This window comes from Rhinoraja longicauda, chromosome 15, assembly GCF_053455715.1.
Source record: "Rhinoraja longicauda isolate Sanriku21f chromosome 15, sRhiLon1.1, whole genome shotgun sequence".
In the NCBI taxonomy this organism is placed as follows: domain Eukaryota; kingdom Metazoa; phylum Chordata; class Chondrichthyes; order Rajiformes; family Arhynchobatidae; genus Rhinoraja; species Rhinoraja longicauda.
The window spans coordinates 4421007-4439771 of NC_135967.1; the positions used below are offsets into that span (position 1 = coordinate 4421007).

The 18765-nt window shown below is 38.0% G+C and overlaps 1 protein-coding gene across 6 annotated transcripts in view; it reads right to left on the bottom strand.

Annotated features, from left to right (window-relative positions):
- Positions 1-998: 998 nt before the first annotated feature.
- LOC144600488 (transcriptional regulator ATRX-like) overlaps positions 999-18765 on the bottom strand; it is a 180897-nt gene continuing 163130 nt past the window's right edge. For all 6 annotated transcript variants that reach the window (XM_078412131.1, XM_078412132.1, XM_078412129.1 and 3 more), the window contains 5 exons: positions 14245-14394; positions 13238-13363; positions 11386-11481; positions 8976-9104; positions 999-5357 (listed from right to left, as the gene is read on the bottom strand). In XM_078412131.1, coding sequence (XP_078268257.1) covers positions 5058-5357; positions 8976-9104; positions 11386-11481; positions 13238-13363; positions 14245-14394 — 801 coding nt within the window. In that variant the 3' untranslated portion in view covers positions 999-5057. The remainder of the gene's footprint in view (positions 5358-8975; positions 9105-11385; positions 11482-13237; positions 13364-14244; positions 14395-18765) is intronic.

Genomic DNA, 18765 nt, shown 5'->3' on the forward strand with positions numbered 1-18765 from the left:
GAACACTGTGACCACCAGGTTCCAGCATAGCTTCTTCCCAAGAGCCATCATTGTCTGGAACACGAATCTCAACTGCCTTTGGTTGCACTGAGGACTTTGGGCTTTCTGTTTTGCACTGGTATTGCAGTTATTGATTTATTGAATCTTTTGTTTACGATATATTTTGTTTTTTGTGCATATAGGCCTGTCATGCTCCTGTAATCAAGTATTTCATTGTTCCATTGTTGGTATATATCACAATGGAACACTCTTGATCAGTGAACGATAAACAGGCTCAGCATTTTAACCCTAGGCAAAGGATCCAAAACATTCATAAAATTTACATCAGTCAATTTGTGTCTCTTATTTTTGAGGACTACTGATGCACCAGGCAAGGGGTACAAGGGATTATCTACACTAGAGTCAGGAGGTAATCTTCCAAGCTGGCTTTATGTATTTGATATCTATAACTATTTTGTTCGATAATTGAAGATGAGCCAGTAAAAGGGCAAGGGTGTATTTTTCACGTGGTCTGGCAATGATGATTATTTATACTCTTGCTTTAGGGTTCAGTTTGAAGGTAAAACAAATACCATGACATTAAGATTATTCTTTACTCAAAGTTCATTTTCAGCATTTCAAAATGTCCCTAATAATCTTGATGCTTGGAAAAAGCTGAGCAGACTTTTGAGTGTTTCCTTCAAAAGCAGCAAAATGTGCAATTTGTAAGCCAGACCAAAAGGGATCTAACAGTTCTTTCAGTGAACACCTTGACCTCAAAATATCTTAAGGAAGAAAAGTGTTTTTTATGAAAAAATTATAATGCCTTACAATGGGTTGTAAAGACTGATCAGGATAACCGCAAGATTTCATTTGCTGACAGGAATGGACCAAAGAAAAACAATAATTGCTTTGATATTCAATCATAGCATTATTTTGTAACATGCAGACTTTACCAATGAAAATATAACTAGGCAAACTGATTTTTTGGTAACATTTTAATAAATAGCTTAGGCATATTCATTTTGTTATTTTTATTGAATATTAAATATTAAAATTTCAATATTTTGATACCACTTGCAAAGGTGACAACACAGTGTGCGTACTTATTCATCCACTACAATTTCTATTAAAACACGCTGCTAGAGGCACACAATAATCCCTATTGGATGAAGTTGCATCAGTTCTACAGTATTTACGGTGGCGAATAAATACAGTTGAAACAATTTCTAAAATGTATAAAGCAAGCAAGATTGTTACATCTTCACTGCTATTGAAATTTAACAGCTTCGGGCTTGCTTTTTGCTAATCAACTAGGGCACCGTTGATACAAAACAAGTAACTAAGCAAAGAATGCTTTACATTCAAAATTAAGGACAGTACGAGTTAGAAAATATGTTTTTTTCACCATTTTTAGTCATACAAGCTGCAACATATTTATCAGTTAAGCAACAGCAACTATGTAAATCACATCTAACCTTATAAAAATGAACAGTGTGGGTGATATAGTTTGTCATCCAACCACAACCTTAATAAATTTCACAACTATTTTGTGGTCAAATGTAGCACTGAGAGATTTAAACGTACAACACAAATTTAAAGTGAAACATACCAAGCAGCCTAAACTTTATATTGTATATTTCATCTGAAAAATTTGTGTGAATTAACTCAATACCATCAATGTGGTATCCATGGCTTAATTTTTTCTCTTCATTTAAGGAAAATAAAAGCAAAAATCTGTTAGCAGTACTGTTAGAATATCTGGTAAAAAGTCTGCGGGTAATTTTCCCTCTTGTTACAAAAAGAAAATTCCAAAAGAGAAAATTAATTACAGCAGAAAACAAAACTATGAAAACAAAACCCATTGAGAACTGAACATTATTCCACTGCCCAATTACATTTGAAGTCTCGTCACTGCATGGGTGTTTAGTTTTTATTGTTTCATGCTCCAAAAGATAAAGCCACGACAAATCAACCAACCTGCTTAAATCAAATGAGATGAAAGTGATTACGCCTCAAGTCACTGGCTACTTCGGTGATGATGATGAGGGGGGTGGAGTAGGGGGAGAGGGTAGAGAACAATGTGGTTGTCACGCAAGCACTTGAAGATGCCATCCCACTGAACGAACAAATACAACGTCTAACACCACATCATTAATGTACACATGTATATCTACTCCCACTCCCCAAATAACATCAGGAATTTGTGGAAACATTTAATGGGTATGAACTTATTACAAATTTAGCAATTCCCAATGGGTAACTATTTCAGCTCATTTGAAGTAACTCTTAATTGTAGAAGAGCACAGAGGTGATCAATTGATAAGGGAGAAAGTGGATGGTCCATCAATTTTTTAAAAAGCCATTGAAAGCAAAAGCTGCTGTGCAAATTGATTTTATTTTTAAAGTTAGCAGCCAAATAAGCCTCATCCTTCAATAAGACGAAGAGGCTTATTATTTTGCATCAATTGCATAGTGAAGTACAATGGACTTAAAGAAAATATCTGCCATTCATATTACACAATAGCATATAACTTGAAACCGCCACATTTTGCTGCTGCAAGTTCCAAATCAAGTAATTTGAACATATTCTTATGAATCATTGATGCAATTAGAAAACATTCATCTTTCATAAATCATTTCACTAGCTAAATAGATTTAAATCATAATGATTTTAACAAAGCTGCAGCCAGAGTAGTTTTATTTTTGGTTTACATTTGGCTGACAGTGTAGGTGCAAAATAAATGTGCATTACCATATTAATATGCTTATACTGCTTTAATCATACGTATGCAACAAAATGTTATGATTATATAATATGAAAAGACATTCTGACAGGAATCTGAAATTTACATTACTTATCCTTAATCTATCCTTCAGTCTTTGAAGAGAAGCATCCACCACATACCACAGTTGACAATCAAGGTTTCCAGTAGGTTCCTGTCAAGACTTTACTTATGGCATCATTACTTTGTTTCCCCACTAAAACCTAAGAAATTTTGGTTTTAGCTAACAGCTGATAGGTAGCCCTGTTTTGGAATTAAAAACTGAAATCAAAACACAAATTGACCCTATTTAGTAATACTTAAAGGTAATAGGATTGGTTGAGTAGAAGCTTCTATTCAAAAGAGCACTTCACTAGGTTGATAATGAGATTCCCCTCATTAAAACAAAATCAACAACATATAACAGGAGCTTGACCTAGCAGTATCTAACAGTTGGAATGAATTTTAAGATTTTCTTCATGGAAAACCAAAGCAAGATGCTTCAGCCAGTCTTTCAGATTATTAAATTACCTCCAAGATTGTACCTGATATTGATTGAAGATGACTTCAACTAATCAATTTTCTATTTTTATGGTGACAATAATGCATTACATGACATTAATAATTGCTTTCTGGTGCCAAAAGCAGAATGCGCATTGTTTAGCATCACCGATTTAGCTCAGGTTTAATCTATACAGGCCGTTAGTCATCTATGCACTGAAAAGAAGATTCTTCCTTGGAGACAGGTGAATGGAGGCTCATAGGCATAGATGTACAAATCACATTCAATAATTTAATGAATTGAGGGAACCAACAGTTTCAATCTTTAGGGTCCTATTATCTGTAGCGGATGAAACATCAAATCTAGAAGCAAGCAGGCAATTGTAAACTCTACATAAAATAAAAACGTTTAGTTGCCATGTAATAAATGCAAGTCACATGTTAATCTCAGTCCTGATGGAACATTTAGGTATATAGTTGAACATCAGTGAACAGATTCTTATTCCAATTGAGGAAATGAAATGAATTAACAGCAGTGAGAATGACTAAATGATCATTTGTTAGTACAATAATGTTGCTGAACCCAAACTGAGAAATAATTGTTCCAAGGACAGTTACATTTTATTCACAGGAATACAAGAGATAGCAATTTGTGCTCACGCCGAGGCTGGCCACTGACTAGAGATCTGTAGATGTCAAGAGAGAATTCCCTGACACTGGCATAACCCGCACCAGAAAGGATCCAAAGGTGTCATTCCAAGCAACCACGAATTGCACAATCAAAATGGAGACGTGACTGAATAGGATGGCATACTTAGGATAGAGACCAGTTACAGCCATGTACCAAATACACAAAGTTACATTAATGGAATCAACATTTGGTGAAGACGATAAATGGTAACTTGCAGGGCATGATTGGGTACTTTCCAGTTCCTCTACAGTTAAAGATATCCAGGCAGTAAGTTTATATCCAAGGTAAAAGTTTTGGCTTAATTGCAAGAGGAATTTAACTCCAAATCGGGTTTGCTGGCAACTAATTAGGTTGCAGAGTAAATGCAATGTAATTTGCACTACAGAGACTGAAGCAAAATAAAAATCACTAAATTAATATACTGAATAGTGGGACTGCAAAAGAATCAACTTCAATTTCTAAGAAAACAGAGGTTTTATTTAGAAATATGAATTGACATTCATAACTATTACCAATGAACCTTGCAAACATCTTGATTCATCTAAGATAAACCTGTTCTAGAATCTTTTAGTAGTTCAGAAATTTTCCTGTTTTGGAACAAGAGATGGAAAAACTCAGTTGACATGGGGTAAAAATCTTGACGTTAGCTCTGAGACAAGCTTTTTCACCCAAATATATTTCTGGAAGGGGTAACAAGAATGATTTGTCCTTTAATCAACTTGGGCTTATTCCTGTTATTCATAAGCATGTGAAAAGATCGACGTTTTTGTTGGTCAGTGAATCTGGACTCTCGTCTTCCCACTTCCCCAAACCATTTTAAATTGCTCAGATACATCAAATTAAACAAAATGGCATAAGGAAAAATAAAGGTGGAAGAAAACTAGTTCTCTTCCTCACCAGTCACATTTTTTTTTTTAAGGCTATGTACAATGTTTCAAGATTCTTCAGAATCTCCTATGACAGTATTACCACTGAATATCTCAGCACGAATCTATGCATTCAAGTAGTGTCCCAGTTATAAATTGGTCACTTTTTTTTCTTTCAGTTCAGAAATGTGCTTGCTACCATAGCAAAGGCACAATATTATGTTTTTGTTTTCTGGTAAAATCTCACAACAATGGCTATTTTTTTGAATTTTGTACTCCTTGTTTCAGTTGTGGGGGGCCAGGAGACTGTCCCTTCATCTGCATGGGTACAGGTGGTGCCCTCTGCAAAGGAGGTGGCCGCATACCAGATGCAGTTTGTGAATACATAGGCAGTCCTCTTAGGTCGATGTGTGGATAACTAAGCAGTGGGCCAGAATTTCTTGCAGCCATGAATTGGTTTAAAAGTGGAGACATCGGGTACTGTTGATGTTGTGCCATCTGGTTAATCTGTTGCTGCCTTCGGCTCATTAATATCTGCTGTACTGAACGGATCAGCTGTAAATAAAACAAAGAAATTAGAATGCAAATTGCATGCAGGATTCAAACTGATGGAAAAATGTCCTGAAAGGGCAATTCACAAATGCAAATGCAAGTTTCTGAAACCCCCATTTTCACTGATACCTGCCTGCATATTGTTGGCGTAGTTCACAAGTCATAGGATCAGAATTAGGCCATTCAGCTCGGTCTACTCTGCCATTTTATCATGGCTGATTTATCTTTCCCTCTCAACCCAATTCCCCTGCCTTCTCCCCATAACTTTTGACAGCCTTACCAATCAAGAACCCGTCAATCCCCACTTTGAAAACCCCCAATGACTTGGCCTCCACAGCCATCTGTGGCAATGAATTCCACAAATTCACTACTCTCTGACCAAATAAATTACTCCTCATCTCCTTTCTGAAGGTATGCCCTTTTATTCAAGAGTTGTCTTGTTAAGATTCATTTCAGTGTTGAATATGAGACCGAGAAAATTGTTACAGTTGTGATGGATGATTTTAGCTAATAAAAGTATTGGTTACTCTTGTAAAAGGCAGCTTAGAAATCCAGGTGATTTGGTTAACATCCACCCCATAGACTACTACTTTAGATACTTGTTTTCTTTAGGAAGTGTTATTAGGGAAATAGTTTCTTGTGGCGATCTTGAATCAGCAACGAAAATACAGTCTTGGGGTTTGAAAAAATAAAAATGTTTAAATTCTGCTTCCTGCAGAGGAAAATTAAAAAATACACTTACATTTTAGGTCTATTCCCAGATAAGTGAAAATAAAACGGACATTTTGTGCAACAGCAGCTCCTACAAATGAGTTCCTGAAAACAATCAGCTTCCCTTGGTTGTTCAATGTCCAGTCCAACAAGAACATAATCAAGTGATTTTTATTATGACAGAAGACTATCACTAAAATATAAATAGTCCAATTATGGGAGTGAAATATCAGTTTATCAGGTTCTTAATAAGTAAATTATAACCAGAAGTGGAATGACTTAATTTAGTGGCTATTTGCAAAAGGTTTATTTACTTCTGATTGACACATCTTTTTCTAATTTAAGTAAAAATATTAAAATGCACAATTCTAAAATGACATAGCTTTTAATGCCTTTGCATATTTCTCAGAAAAAAAAACTTTTTTGAAATGACATATTACATTCACATCTATGTTCTTTTAACTTGTGTGGTAGGGGATATTGAAAAATTGTGATCACTGAAGTAGTTTAGAGAGGTCATCAAGTTACAGAAATGTATTTTAATGTAAAGACAAGTGACCTCCATAATGTTTGGGACAAAGACCCATCATTTATTTATTTGCCTCTCTACTCCACAATTTGAGATTATAATAGAAAAAAATCACATGTGGTTAAAGTGCACATTGTCAGATTTTATCATATCATATCATATCATATATATACAGCGCCCACCAAGTCCGCGCCACCCAGCGATCCCCGCACACTAACACTATTAACACTATCCTACACACTAGGGACAATTTTTTTTTTTTACATTCACCCAGCCAATTTACCTACATACCTGTACGTCTTTGGAGTGTGGGAGGAAACCGAAGATCTTGGAGAAAACCCACGCAGGTCACGGGGAGAACGTACAAACTCCTTACAGTATTAAAGGATATTTTTATACATTTTGGTTTCACCATGTAGAAATTACAGCTGTGTTTATACATAGTCCCCCATTTTAGGGCACCATGTTTGGAACACATGGCTTCACAGGTGTTTGTAATTGCTCCGATATGTTTAAATGCCCCCTTAATGCAGGTATAAGAGAGCTCTCAGCACCAAGTCTTTCCATCACCTTTGGAAACTTTTATTGCTGTTTATCAACATGAGAACCAAAGTTGTGCCAATGAAAGTCAAAGAAGCCATTATGAGACTGAGAAACAAGAATAAAACTGTTAGAGACATCAGCCAAACCTTAGGCTTCCCAAAATCAACTGTTTGGAACATCATTAAGAAGAGAGGAGTGGTGAGCTTACTAATCGCAAAGGGACTGGCAGGCCAAGGAAGACCTCCACAGCTGATGACAGAAGAATTCTCTCTATACCGAAGGAAAATCCCCAAACACCTGTCCGACAGATCAGAAACACGCTTCAGGAGTCAGGCGTGGTTTTGTCAATGACCACTGTCCGCAGAAGACTTCATGAACAGAAATACAGAGGCTACACTGCAAGATACAAACCACTGGTTAGCTGCAAAAATAGGATGGCCAAGTTACAGTTTGCCAAGTAGTACTTAAAAGAGCAACCACAGTTCTGGAAAAGGTCTTGTGGACAGATGAGATGAAGATTAACTTATATCAGAGTGATGGCAAGAGCAAAGTATGGAGGAGAGAAGGAACTGCTCAAGATCCAAAGCATACCACCTCATCTGTGAAACATGGTGGTAGGGTGTTATGGCCTGGGCATGTATGGCTGCTGAAGGTACTGGCTCACTTATCTTCATTGATGATACAACTGCTGATGGTAGTAGCATATTGAATTCTGAAGTGTAAAGACACATCCTATCTGCTCCAGTTCAAACAAATGCCTCAAAACTCATTGGTCGACAGTTCATTCTACAGCAAGACAATGATCCCAAACATGCTACTAAAGCAACAAAGGAGTTTTTCAAAGCTAAAAAATGGTCAATTCTTGAGCGGCCAAGTCAATCACTCAATCTGAACCCAATTGAGCATGCCTTTTATATGCTGAAGAGAAAACTGAAGAGGACTAGTCCCTAAAACAAGCATAAGCTAAAGAAGACACCCAGCAACTGGTGATGTCCATGAATCGCAGACTTGAAGCAGTCATTGGATGCAAAGGATATGCAACAAAATACTAAACATAACTACTTTCATTTACATGACATTGCTGTGTCCCAAACATTATGGTGCCCTGAAATGGGGGGACTATGTATAAACACTGCTGTAATTTCTACATGGTGAAACCAAAATGTATAAAAATACTCTTTATTAAAATCTGACAATGTTCACTTTAACCACATGTGATTTTTTCTATTACAAATCTCAAATTGAGGACAGAGACAAATAAATAAATGACGGGTCTTTGTCCCAAACATTATGGAGGGCACTGTAGCTTTTAAAGGGTCAAAGCCTACACCCGACCCTCACAAGTTCCTTACACTCGATCCCACTTCATTAATAGAAATTAAGCTTAAAAGATTGAAGGTTTGAAGATTGGAAGGACATTTAGAGTTTATAATAGCATCATTTATCCAAACATCATGGAGGGACCGTATAAAATGTCAAGTTTCTTTAATAATTTTCCTTGTTACTACTGAGATTTAAAAAATCAAGTCATGGTTATACAGCCTACCTTGCCCATGCCGACAGAGATACCCCATCTATACTAGACTTGCCTGCATTTGGCTCATATCCTCTACACCGTTCCTTTCTAAATGTTCAAAACCAATCACTTGGAACACTTATTTTAATGGACAAAGAGGAGCTTAACTTCCTAGATAAGAAACAGGCACGGGTAGATGTAGCCAAACAGGAGCTTGCCCATATCACGTATGGCTGCTAGAATAAAGATTGAAAAGATTTTTGTTACATGAACCAGAGTGCTTGTTCGTCAAAAACAGGTTTCAGTGACCAAAAGATCTTACCAGCTGCTGCTTTGAAAGGATATCATTGTACATAGCTTCTCTTCGTTTAATTTCCAACTCTTGGGTTACTTGTTTGGTGAGTGATACTGCTTGAACCTGGTCTTCAGTCAGGCTGGGATTCTCTTTCCACTAAAGAAAAGCAGCTGTTAAAAATACTGCAAACCTGGAGAGCTAACAAAAACTAATAGCATACAGTATGTTTTGTGGCAGTTTCCTTAAATGTCTCCTGACACATGATTTTTAAAATCTACTGCAAGTGATTTAAAAAATAATTTCCATATACAATGAACGTAACATAACAGCAAAGAGTTTAAGAAAAAAATAGTCCAAAACAATTACATCAGGTGGTTTGTTTTTGTAATATTTGGTTAAGCTTGATGTTTTACAAAAATAACTTAAAAGAAAAGGGAAATGGGGTTGTTCTATTAATTCAGGAGTTCAATGCAGTAGTAAAAGCTAACGTTAACACAGAAGATCAAGATTTAGACTAATTTGGGATCGGAATGAGTGTTAGCAAAGGAAACAAGTCAAAAGAACGAAGTAGTCAAAAGCCCTCTAAGATTAGCTACACTGGAGGGCACCATGCTGTAATCCCACCACACTGTTGGGCAGGTAGGGACAAAGGAGTAAGAACAATACACTTCCCAGTCAGAAAAATATGCAACTTACAGCTGGCAGTGTTATGTGCTTGAAACTCTTGGTGCTTGAAACTCTTGGTGGGAGAGGTCACAGGTTAGGGAGCTGCTGCCAGAGTAATCAGCAAATACCTGCAGTGCATTTTGTAGATTGTTCACATTGCATTCATATGTCCAATTGTGGAGGTAATGAATGTATAAGGTAGTGCATGAGAAACCAAACAAGTTGGCTGATTTGTCTGCTAAGATGGTGCCACGGTTTTAGTGGTGTTGGAACTGCACTTGTCCAGGCAAGTAGAAAATATTCTGTCCCTCCTTACTTGCGCGTTGTTGATGGTGAAAAGACTGAGGGTATCAGAGACATGTCGTAGGATAACCAGCCTCTGACCTGCTCTTGAACCCCACAGCGTTTACTTGGCTGGTCTGGTTGAGTTACTGATGAACGGTGATCACCAGGATGGGGGAAGTCAGTAATGGCCTTGACACTGACTGCCAAAAAGCAGGTAAGTTATGTTCACTTGTATCGGAGAGAGTAACTATCGGACAATTTTGTGGCGTGAATATTAGTTGCCACTTATCAGTCCATGATTGAGTATTGTCTAGGTCTAGCTGAATGGAGATCTGGACTGCTTTATACATTCGGTTATAAATGGAATTAAATATGATGTAATCATAAGTGAATATCCCCATTTTTGACATAGTAATGGAAAATTCACAATCAAGAAGGAAGCGATGAACTTAATACAAATCAGTAGAGAAAAACTACTAGGCTATCTGAGAGATAAACGGCTGACACATTCTCTGGGCCTTGTGCCTGCTCCCATGTATGCTAAAAGTGACAGCACATGCATTGGTTATGATGTTCTCAAATTCCCTGTATTCTGGAAAATTCCTAGCAAAGTGGAAAAACACAAATGTAACTCCTATTCAAGAAAGGAGGGAGACATGATTAAGGAAATTACCTAGCTCATTAAATATTTAATTGCTAAATTTTAATATCTAATATTAAGGTAGTAGTAGCAGGATATTTAGAAAACCATAATAAAACCATACTGCAGTCGTTTAACTAAAAGGGTAACAGGGTATTTATTGTACATTAAACAAACAGGAATGTAAAACAGTTCCTCTCAGACTATAATAGTCCATTTATCGCAGTACTTCTATTATTGAATGAGTAATAACAACCCCCATTATTCACAAATATCATGATTGGCCCAAATAATGTATGCACAAACAACATGTTTAGAGATACACCATGGAAACACCGAGACAACGCTGATCATCGATCAGCCATTACACTAGTTCCATGTTAATCCACTCTCATCTCTACACACGAGGGGTGATTCACAATGGCCAATTAACCTACAAACCTCTACGTCCTTGGGATGTTGGAGGAAATCGGAGCCCCCCCCATAAAACCCGCATAGTCATAGGAAGAACGTGCAAACTAAACACAGACAGCAGCCAAGGTCAGGATTAAACCCGGGTCTCTGGCGCTAGAAGGCAGCAGCTCTACCAGCTGCACCATTGTGCCACCCAGTATGTGCCATATTAGACGCGAACAGAAACTGAGATTAATGATAGTAAAATAGAACACAGCTTTCATTAAATATTTTTTTTAATCTTTCAAGTTACATGCTTTGAAGAAAACTCATCATGCATCACTTTTAAGACTTTGACCAAAGCATCATTGCATGTTAGCGAAAAGTACATTATTAGAAAGTCATTAATAACAACAACATTAAGACTTTGGGATAAGTATTTAAATTTCTTACCACTTGTGCAATTAGGTCTTCAAGAGCCTCTGCTCTCACACCTGCTATGCTAGTACTTGCTTCGACTACTTTCTCTCTGCCTTGGTTTATAAGATCCTTAAAGATGGAGAAAGATCATCAGAGTGAGTAGGAACAAGTTCACAATTAGATTATATTTTTCAAGTGGAAATATTTAATATTTCCAGTTTTTACTTAACATAATCTTTGTATGCAAAACAAAAAATAGGATCAATCTCTATACTTGTCGCACCCATAAATGCACAGAATTACTAGATTAATCAGAATATTTACATTTTTCATGATTCAAGACAAGATCCTCACATACCATATATTTTTCACATCGGTTTGACTGGCATTGCTAAAGCACCTTATTCTGATCCAACAATGGTTATATTATGTGAATCATATTTCAACGAGCGAAGAACTATGCAATATGATTAACTTCAACACTGAGATTTTGGAACAGGAAATGATAATGAAATCAGAAATCCTATTTCTAATCAAACTATCTGACACATAAGCATAATGTTCACACTTTATCAACCTTGTACCACTATCCAAACTCCACAATGCTTGGAAGGAGGCAAGAAGTGACTTAATAATTGAATGCTGCACTAAGTAAAAAAACACCCCAGAATGAGTTCCATGGTAAGTCCTCAAGCCAAATACCTGACATCAGTTTAGTTTAGTGATACAGTATGGAAACAGGCCCTTCAGCACACTGTTCGCACTGACCATTGATCACCCTCTCACAATAGGACCGCGCCCATTGGTAATAAAATTCTATCTCGTTCAGCTTTAAGGTAAATAACCTACCCAGCATCAATTACCATTTACAAACACCTTCTCCACCTTCTGCCTCGTCGTTATCCCTGCATTGTCTGATACTAATTGTTAAACTACGGGCTCCCTGATCAGTGTGTTTTCTGTATGTATGCATGATCAGTATGTTGTTTTTTCTCCATCTATTTTGCCACTTCCACATAATACCATAGAAATTTAGTAGAAAATCACACCATAACCACTACGTTCCAGGGAATACAAATTTAGATTCTGTAGTTTCTCCACATCACTTGTCCTTGAAGGTCAGATAAATGTACAATGTGCACCCTCCAAGTACAATATCCTTCTTAAAACATAGAGAGGGAAACACATTCATCCAGTTGTGGTGTGACAGGGCTTTGTGCAGCCAGAGTGTTACTTCTTCCTCCTGTGCTCCGCTCCAACACTTCATTGGCGTCTCTGCGAGACTGGGCGCGGTCACAGGGAGAACTTGCAAGCTCCACACAGACAGTACCCAAGGTCAGGATGAACCCAGGTGTCTGGTGCTGTGAGGCAGCACGTCTACCAACTGCGCCACAGTATGCAGTTTATTTAGAGATACAGCGTGGAAACAGACCCTTTGGCCCACCGAGCCTGTGCAAACCAGTGATACACTAGTTCTATCCTTTATCCTACACACTAGTGACAATTTACAGAAGCCAATTAACCTACAAATCTGCCTGTATTTGGAAAGTGGGAGGAATCCTGAGAAAACCCACACGGTCACAGGGAGAACGTACAAGGCAGCAACTCTACCACTGCACCACTCTAAAGATGTTTAGCCATTGTTGTGACTAAAGATACAACAAAACCAGAAAATAGCTTTTTTTTTCAGTGATTGAAGCATTTTACCATGAAAAATGGAAATAACCACCTTTCTACTTAGAATTGATTAAATTGTACTTCCTCTTAAGGTGCACCTATTATATTATGCCGGATTAATTTTAATAGATAGTGCTTTGAACCTCACATAATCACCCAATCATCAAGATGTTGGGAACATCAGTTACATGTGGATCAGATTACCCACCTCCAGCTGTTGATTACTCATTGCCGACAAAGTTGCTATGTTGAAAGGAAAATGTGTAGCCTGCAAGCTGAAATTGGCACCAGGGAAATTAATCCCAGTTGGAACATTAGTTCGCAAGGAGATACCCTGGAAGGAAGGAAAAAAAGCCAGGTTTATCATTCTGAAACTGCAAGTAATATGAAACACCAAAAGCACCAACTCTATCGAGTCATTTGACAACTGTACAAAGCACATAATTTCCATAAGCAGATTGCAATGAAACAGAAATTATCCATATAAATTTCCTTCCTAGTATTTATATCATCATATACTTTGCATCCTAAGAGGAGGGATGTAAAAAAAGGGTAGCTCAAAAATCAATGGTTAGCTCAATAATCTCTTGGTGACCAGAGCATGCTTAAGGAGCATCATTTCCATATTATCAGAAAACATCTGATTTTAGTGAGTGTGAAAAGAATCTTATCCTTGTTTATTGATGGGCTGGAATGCCCCGCGAGAAAATAATTTGCAAAGCTGAAATTTATGCACAACATTGACCATTTTACCAAAGGAAATTTATATCCAAATTTCCTGTGCAATTACGAAGATTGCAGCGGGATACAAAGAGACATAAACATCTTGCATGTTATGAATTTAATGATTATAAGTCCCGTGTTTCCTCTGATCATCCCTCTCTTAGGACAGAATTTACACAAAGCCTTTATATTTGCCAGTCACTGGAGGCAGATCTATAAACATGCTCCCAAAATGTAGCTTTGTTTTATTCAACAGCCGAGTGATTTGATTGATTTGATCTATAATAGTATTGCTGCACTTGTCTGTTTGGGTAATAGTTTCCATTCAGTCTTGAAAACTTAGGAGAATCCAATTCTTAATAATCAAAAGCTACTTTTTAGTTTTTTGTTTTAAAAAGAGATTTATATCTCCTTTTAAGTTTGCTATAGAATTGCCATTTTGGACCAAATGAGAAAATCCCTTTGGAAATTTATGCCTGTGATGTTGCTCACCTTCTTTTCTGCTTCATATTCAGCCCATGCTGCTTTACGGTCCTCCTCACTGAGCTCTTCTTCCTCCTTGTGGTCTAAAAGCGAGTCATGTTCATGGTAACCAACAAGGAAATCTTTCTGGTTTTTAAGTAATTCTGCTAAAATATCATCCTTTTAAAAAACAAAAATAATAAAAATTATCGACTGGGTTATTTTCTGGACATTTGCAAAATCATTTTTAAAGTCCGGCATCATAAAATTATGTTGCTGGCCTTGCCGAGGAAGCGCGAGGTACAAATGGAGTCAATGGTAGGGAGGTTGGTTTGTGTGATAACCCATGTTGCGTCTAAAATTCGCTGCAATTTCTTGTAGTCTTGGAAGGAGCTGTTCTCAAACCAAGCATTAGAATTAGCACTAGCATATTTGGAATGGATAATAATCCCATTCTACAGTAGAAGCTAATATTGATCCATGGACTACAGGATAGTGAGACAGCATAGTTCCATTTCTGCTGACTAGATAGCATGTAACAAAAGCCTTTCACTGTACATGTGACAATAAACCAAACTCTATAGTCCACTAAGAAATTAGTTAGTAGCAAAACACAACAGGAACAATGAAGCTAGCTGGCTCCTGCAAGGATCTGTGTTGCATAATGGGAGCCCAGTGGTGTCAAGGTCTCAGGATGCGTAATAAGCCAGTGAAGGAAGCAGGCAGGCAGTGAAGAAAGCGAATAGCATGTTGCCTTTCATAACGAGAGGAGTTGAGTATAGGGGCAAAGAGGTCCTTCTGCAGTTGTACAGGGCCCTGGTGAGATCTGGAGTATTGTGTGCAGTTTTGGTCTCCTAATTTGAGGAAGGACATTCTTGCTATTGAGGGAGTGCAGCGTAGGTTCACGAGGTTAATTCCCAGGATGGCAGGAAGAATGGAGCAACTGGGCTTGTATTCACTGGAATTTAGAAGGTGAGAGGGGATCTTATAGAAACATATAAAATTATTAAGGGATTGGAACCAGGGCCACAGGTTAAGAATAAGGGGTAGGCCATTTAGAACTGAGATGAGGAAAAGCTTTTTCACACAGAGTTGTGAATTTGTGGCACAGATTCACTGGATGCATTCAAAAGAGTTAGATAGAGTTAGGGCTAGCGGAATCAAGGAATATGGGGAGAAGGTAGGAAAGGGTTACTGATTGTGGATGATCTTCCATGATCACATTGAATGGCAGTGCAGGCTCGAAGGGCCGAATGGCCTACTCCTGCACCTATTGTCTATGTATACCAAAGGTCTGCCTTGAAATACCCAGACAGTCGCTGATAGATGGCAAAGCTATGGGTGCAGCGTTGCCTCCTGTCAAATTTGGAAGGCTTATTGCTCCTCACAATTCTTTAACTGCCACTGATGTTCAGACATTTTAAAGGTTAATGAACACACAAATCAATATAACTGTTAAAAGTAAAAGGAATAAAAATCATACCTTCTAGCCAAGAACACACAGGGAAACAAATGCAGGACATGTGTTTCCAATTCTGTGTATGAAAGGCATAGGATCCAAGGCAGATTACATACCAGATGTTGGGGAGGACCAGCAACACTAGGCTGTTATTGTATCAGTGACAGATGCATCTAAGGCTAGGTATTAGTAGTGAACAAATAATTTAAAGCTGACAGGTTTGACCAATATCCAGGAGTTTAGTGGAAAACATTAAACAACAGATCTACAAAGCTGTAGATAAATGAAATTTGGTATGTCTCCAATGACTCTTACTAATTTCTACAGATGCATCGTAGCATCTTATCAGGACGTTCCACAACTTGGTTTGGCAACTTCTCCTTCCAGGACCGTGGGAAATTGCAGTCGTTAATGCAGCCCACTCCATCACACAAGCAATCCTCCTCCACCCTCACCACCCCCAAAATGACTTCATCTACACTTCACTCTGCCTTGGGAAAGCAGCTGACATAATCAAGGACCACAATCAAATGGGTCATTCCCCCTCTCCTTTCTGGCTGAAGATAAAAGCTTGAAGATATACCACTAAATTCAAAAGCAGCTTCTTCCTCGCTGCTATCAGACCAATAAATTGACCTCTTATAAGGCAAAGGTGTAATCCCGATCTCTCAAAGCAATTTGCTGTGGCCTTGCACTCTTTTGCTGTAACTCGATATACTGCACTCTGATTATTTTTCTCATTGCACTACCTGTTGTGCTTGAATATGACGTGACTGTGCTCTTCATGGGCTGAATGATTGGACGGCATGCAAACATTTTTTTTTAAACTGTTTACAAAAGTAAACCAATATTGATTTCAATCGTAAACAATTCTGCAGTGCGATTTTGTGACAGCACATACCATCAGAAAAAAAGCATCATTGTAGAATTGTTGACTTGTTTGAAATAGATATTGGTTTATTGTCACCGGCACCTCTGAAAGGTTAACCAGATTGATGTACAGCAGCCAATGGCATCATGCCTGAAGAAGGGTCTCAACCCGAAATAGCACCTATTCCTTCTCTCCAGAGATGCTGCCTGTCCTGCTGAGTTACTCCAGCTTTTTGTGTTTATCTTCAGTTTAAACCAATATCTGCAGTTCCTTCATACACAATGGCATCATGTTAACTGTTATATGCACCTATTGTCTATATATCTATATATACCAAACATGTTATATTGTTTGATACCCACAAAAAGCACTGATTCTGCATTTGAAAGGAGTATTTCTTAATGGTGGAAAACCAGCAGCCCAGATCCAAAACAACGCAGTCATCCAAGATCATTAACCACATGTCATAAACAGCTGCAGAAAACAATCAGGAGAATCACAAAAAATACTGGTCTTCAGATCAAGACAGTTTAAGCAACAAGCTGGTTAACTATCAGCAATCCTGGGCATGGAGTATAACATGACCTTAAACTATGTGCAATGTATATTTAAAATGGTATTTACAATCCAAGTGTAAAGTAAGAAATTACAGAGTTTTAAGGTTATGTTCCCTGAAATTAATTCAGTAAGAGGTTGAGATGATTTTATTGAAGTTTTCAAAACATTGTGAAGAAATTACAAGAGAGAAACATGCCCTGGTTAGGAGTCTCAGACCAGAGATCACGAGAGAAATTAGAAAATTACTTCCATGAATGGCTAGGACAATTGCTAACTTTAATTTTGAGTTTGATATAGAGTCTACCTTCGTTATTACGGACCTCTTTATAATGGATTTTGGTTATAGTGGACGTAGCATCCGCACAGTAATCAGACACCGTTGTCTCTTTAAGAACGATGGCTGTTACTTACACTGCGAGAGATCATAGACAATTGCTTCAATGTTCTTTCGTGTATTGGTCATGTTTGACTAATCTTCTTGATTTTTTTGAAGAGGTTACCAGGGAAATTGATAAGGGCAAGGCTGTGGATGTTGTCTATATGGACTTCAGTAAGGCATTTGACAAGGTTCCACATGGAAGGTTGATTAAGAAGGTTAAATCGTTGGGTATTAATAGTGAGGTTGCAAGATGGATTCAACAATGGCTGAATGGGAGATACCAGAGGGTAATGATTGACAACTGTATGTCAGGTTGGAGGCCAGCGTCTAGTGGAGTACCCCAAGGATCTGTGTTGGGTCCACTGTTGTTTGTCATTTACATTAATGATCTGGATGATGGTGTGGCAAATTGGATTAGTAAGTATGCAGATGATACTAAGATAGGTGGTGTAGTTAATAATGAAGTAGATTTTCAAAGTCTACAGAGAGACTTGGGCTTTTTGGAAGGGTGGGCTGAAAGATGGCAGATGGAGTTTAATGCCGATAAGTGTGAGGTGCTGCATTTTGGTAGGACAAATCAAAATAGGACGTACAGGGTAAATGGTAGGGAATTGAGGAATGCAGTGGAACAGAGGGATCTGGGAATAACTGTGCATTGTTCCCTGAAGGTGGAATCTCATGTGGATAGGGTGGTGAAGAAGGCGTTTGGTATGCTTGCCTTTATAAATCAGAGCATCGAATATAGAAGTTGGGATGTAATGTTAAAATTGTACAAGGCATTGGTGAGGCCGAATCTGGAGTATGGTGTGCAGTTCTGGTCGCCAAATTATAGGAAGGATGTCGACAAAATGGAGAGGGTACAGAGGAGATTTACTAGAATGTTGCCTGGGTTTCAGCACTTAAGCTACAGAGAGAGGTTGAACAGGTTGGGTCTTTATTCTTTGGAGCGTAGAAGGTTGAGGGGGGACTTGATAGAGGTTTTTTAAATGTTAAGAGGGACGGACAGAGTTGACGTGGGTAGGCTTTTCCCTTTGAGAGTGGGGAAGATTCCAACAAGGGGACATAACTTCAGAATTAAGGGACAAATGTTTAGGGGTAACATGAGGGGTAACTTCTTTACTCAGAGGGTGGTGGCTGTATGGAATGAGCTTCCGGTGGAAGTGGTGGAGGCAGGCTCGATTTTATTATTTAAGAATAAATTGGATAGGTATATGGATGGGAGGGGATTGGAGGGTTATGGTCTGAGAGCAGGTAGATGAGACTAGGTCAGAGAATGTGATCGGC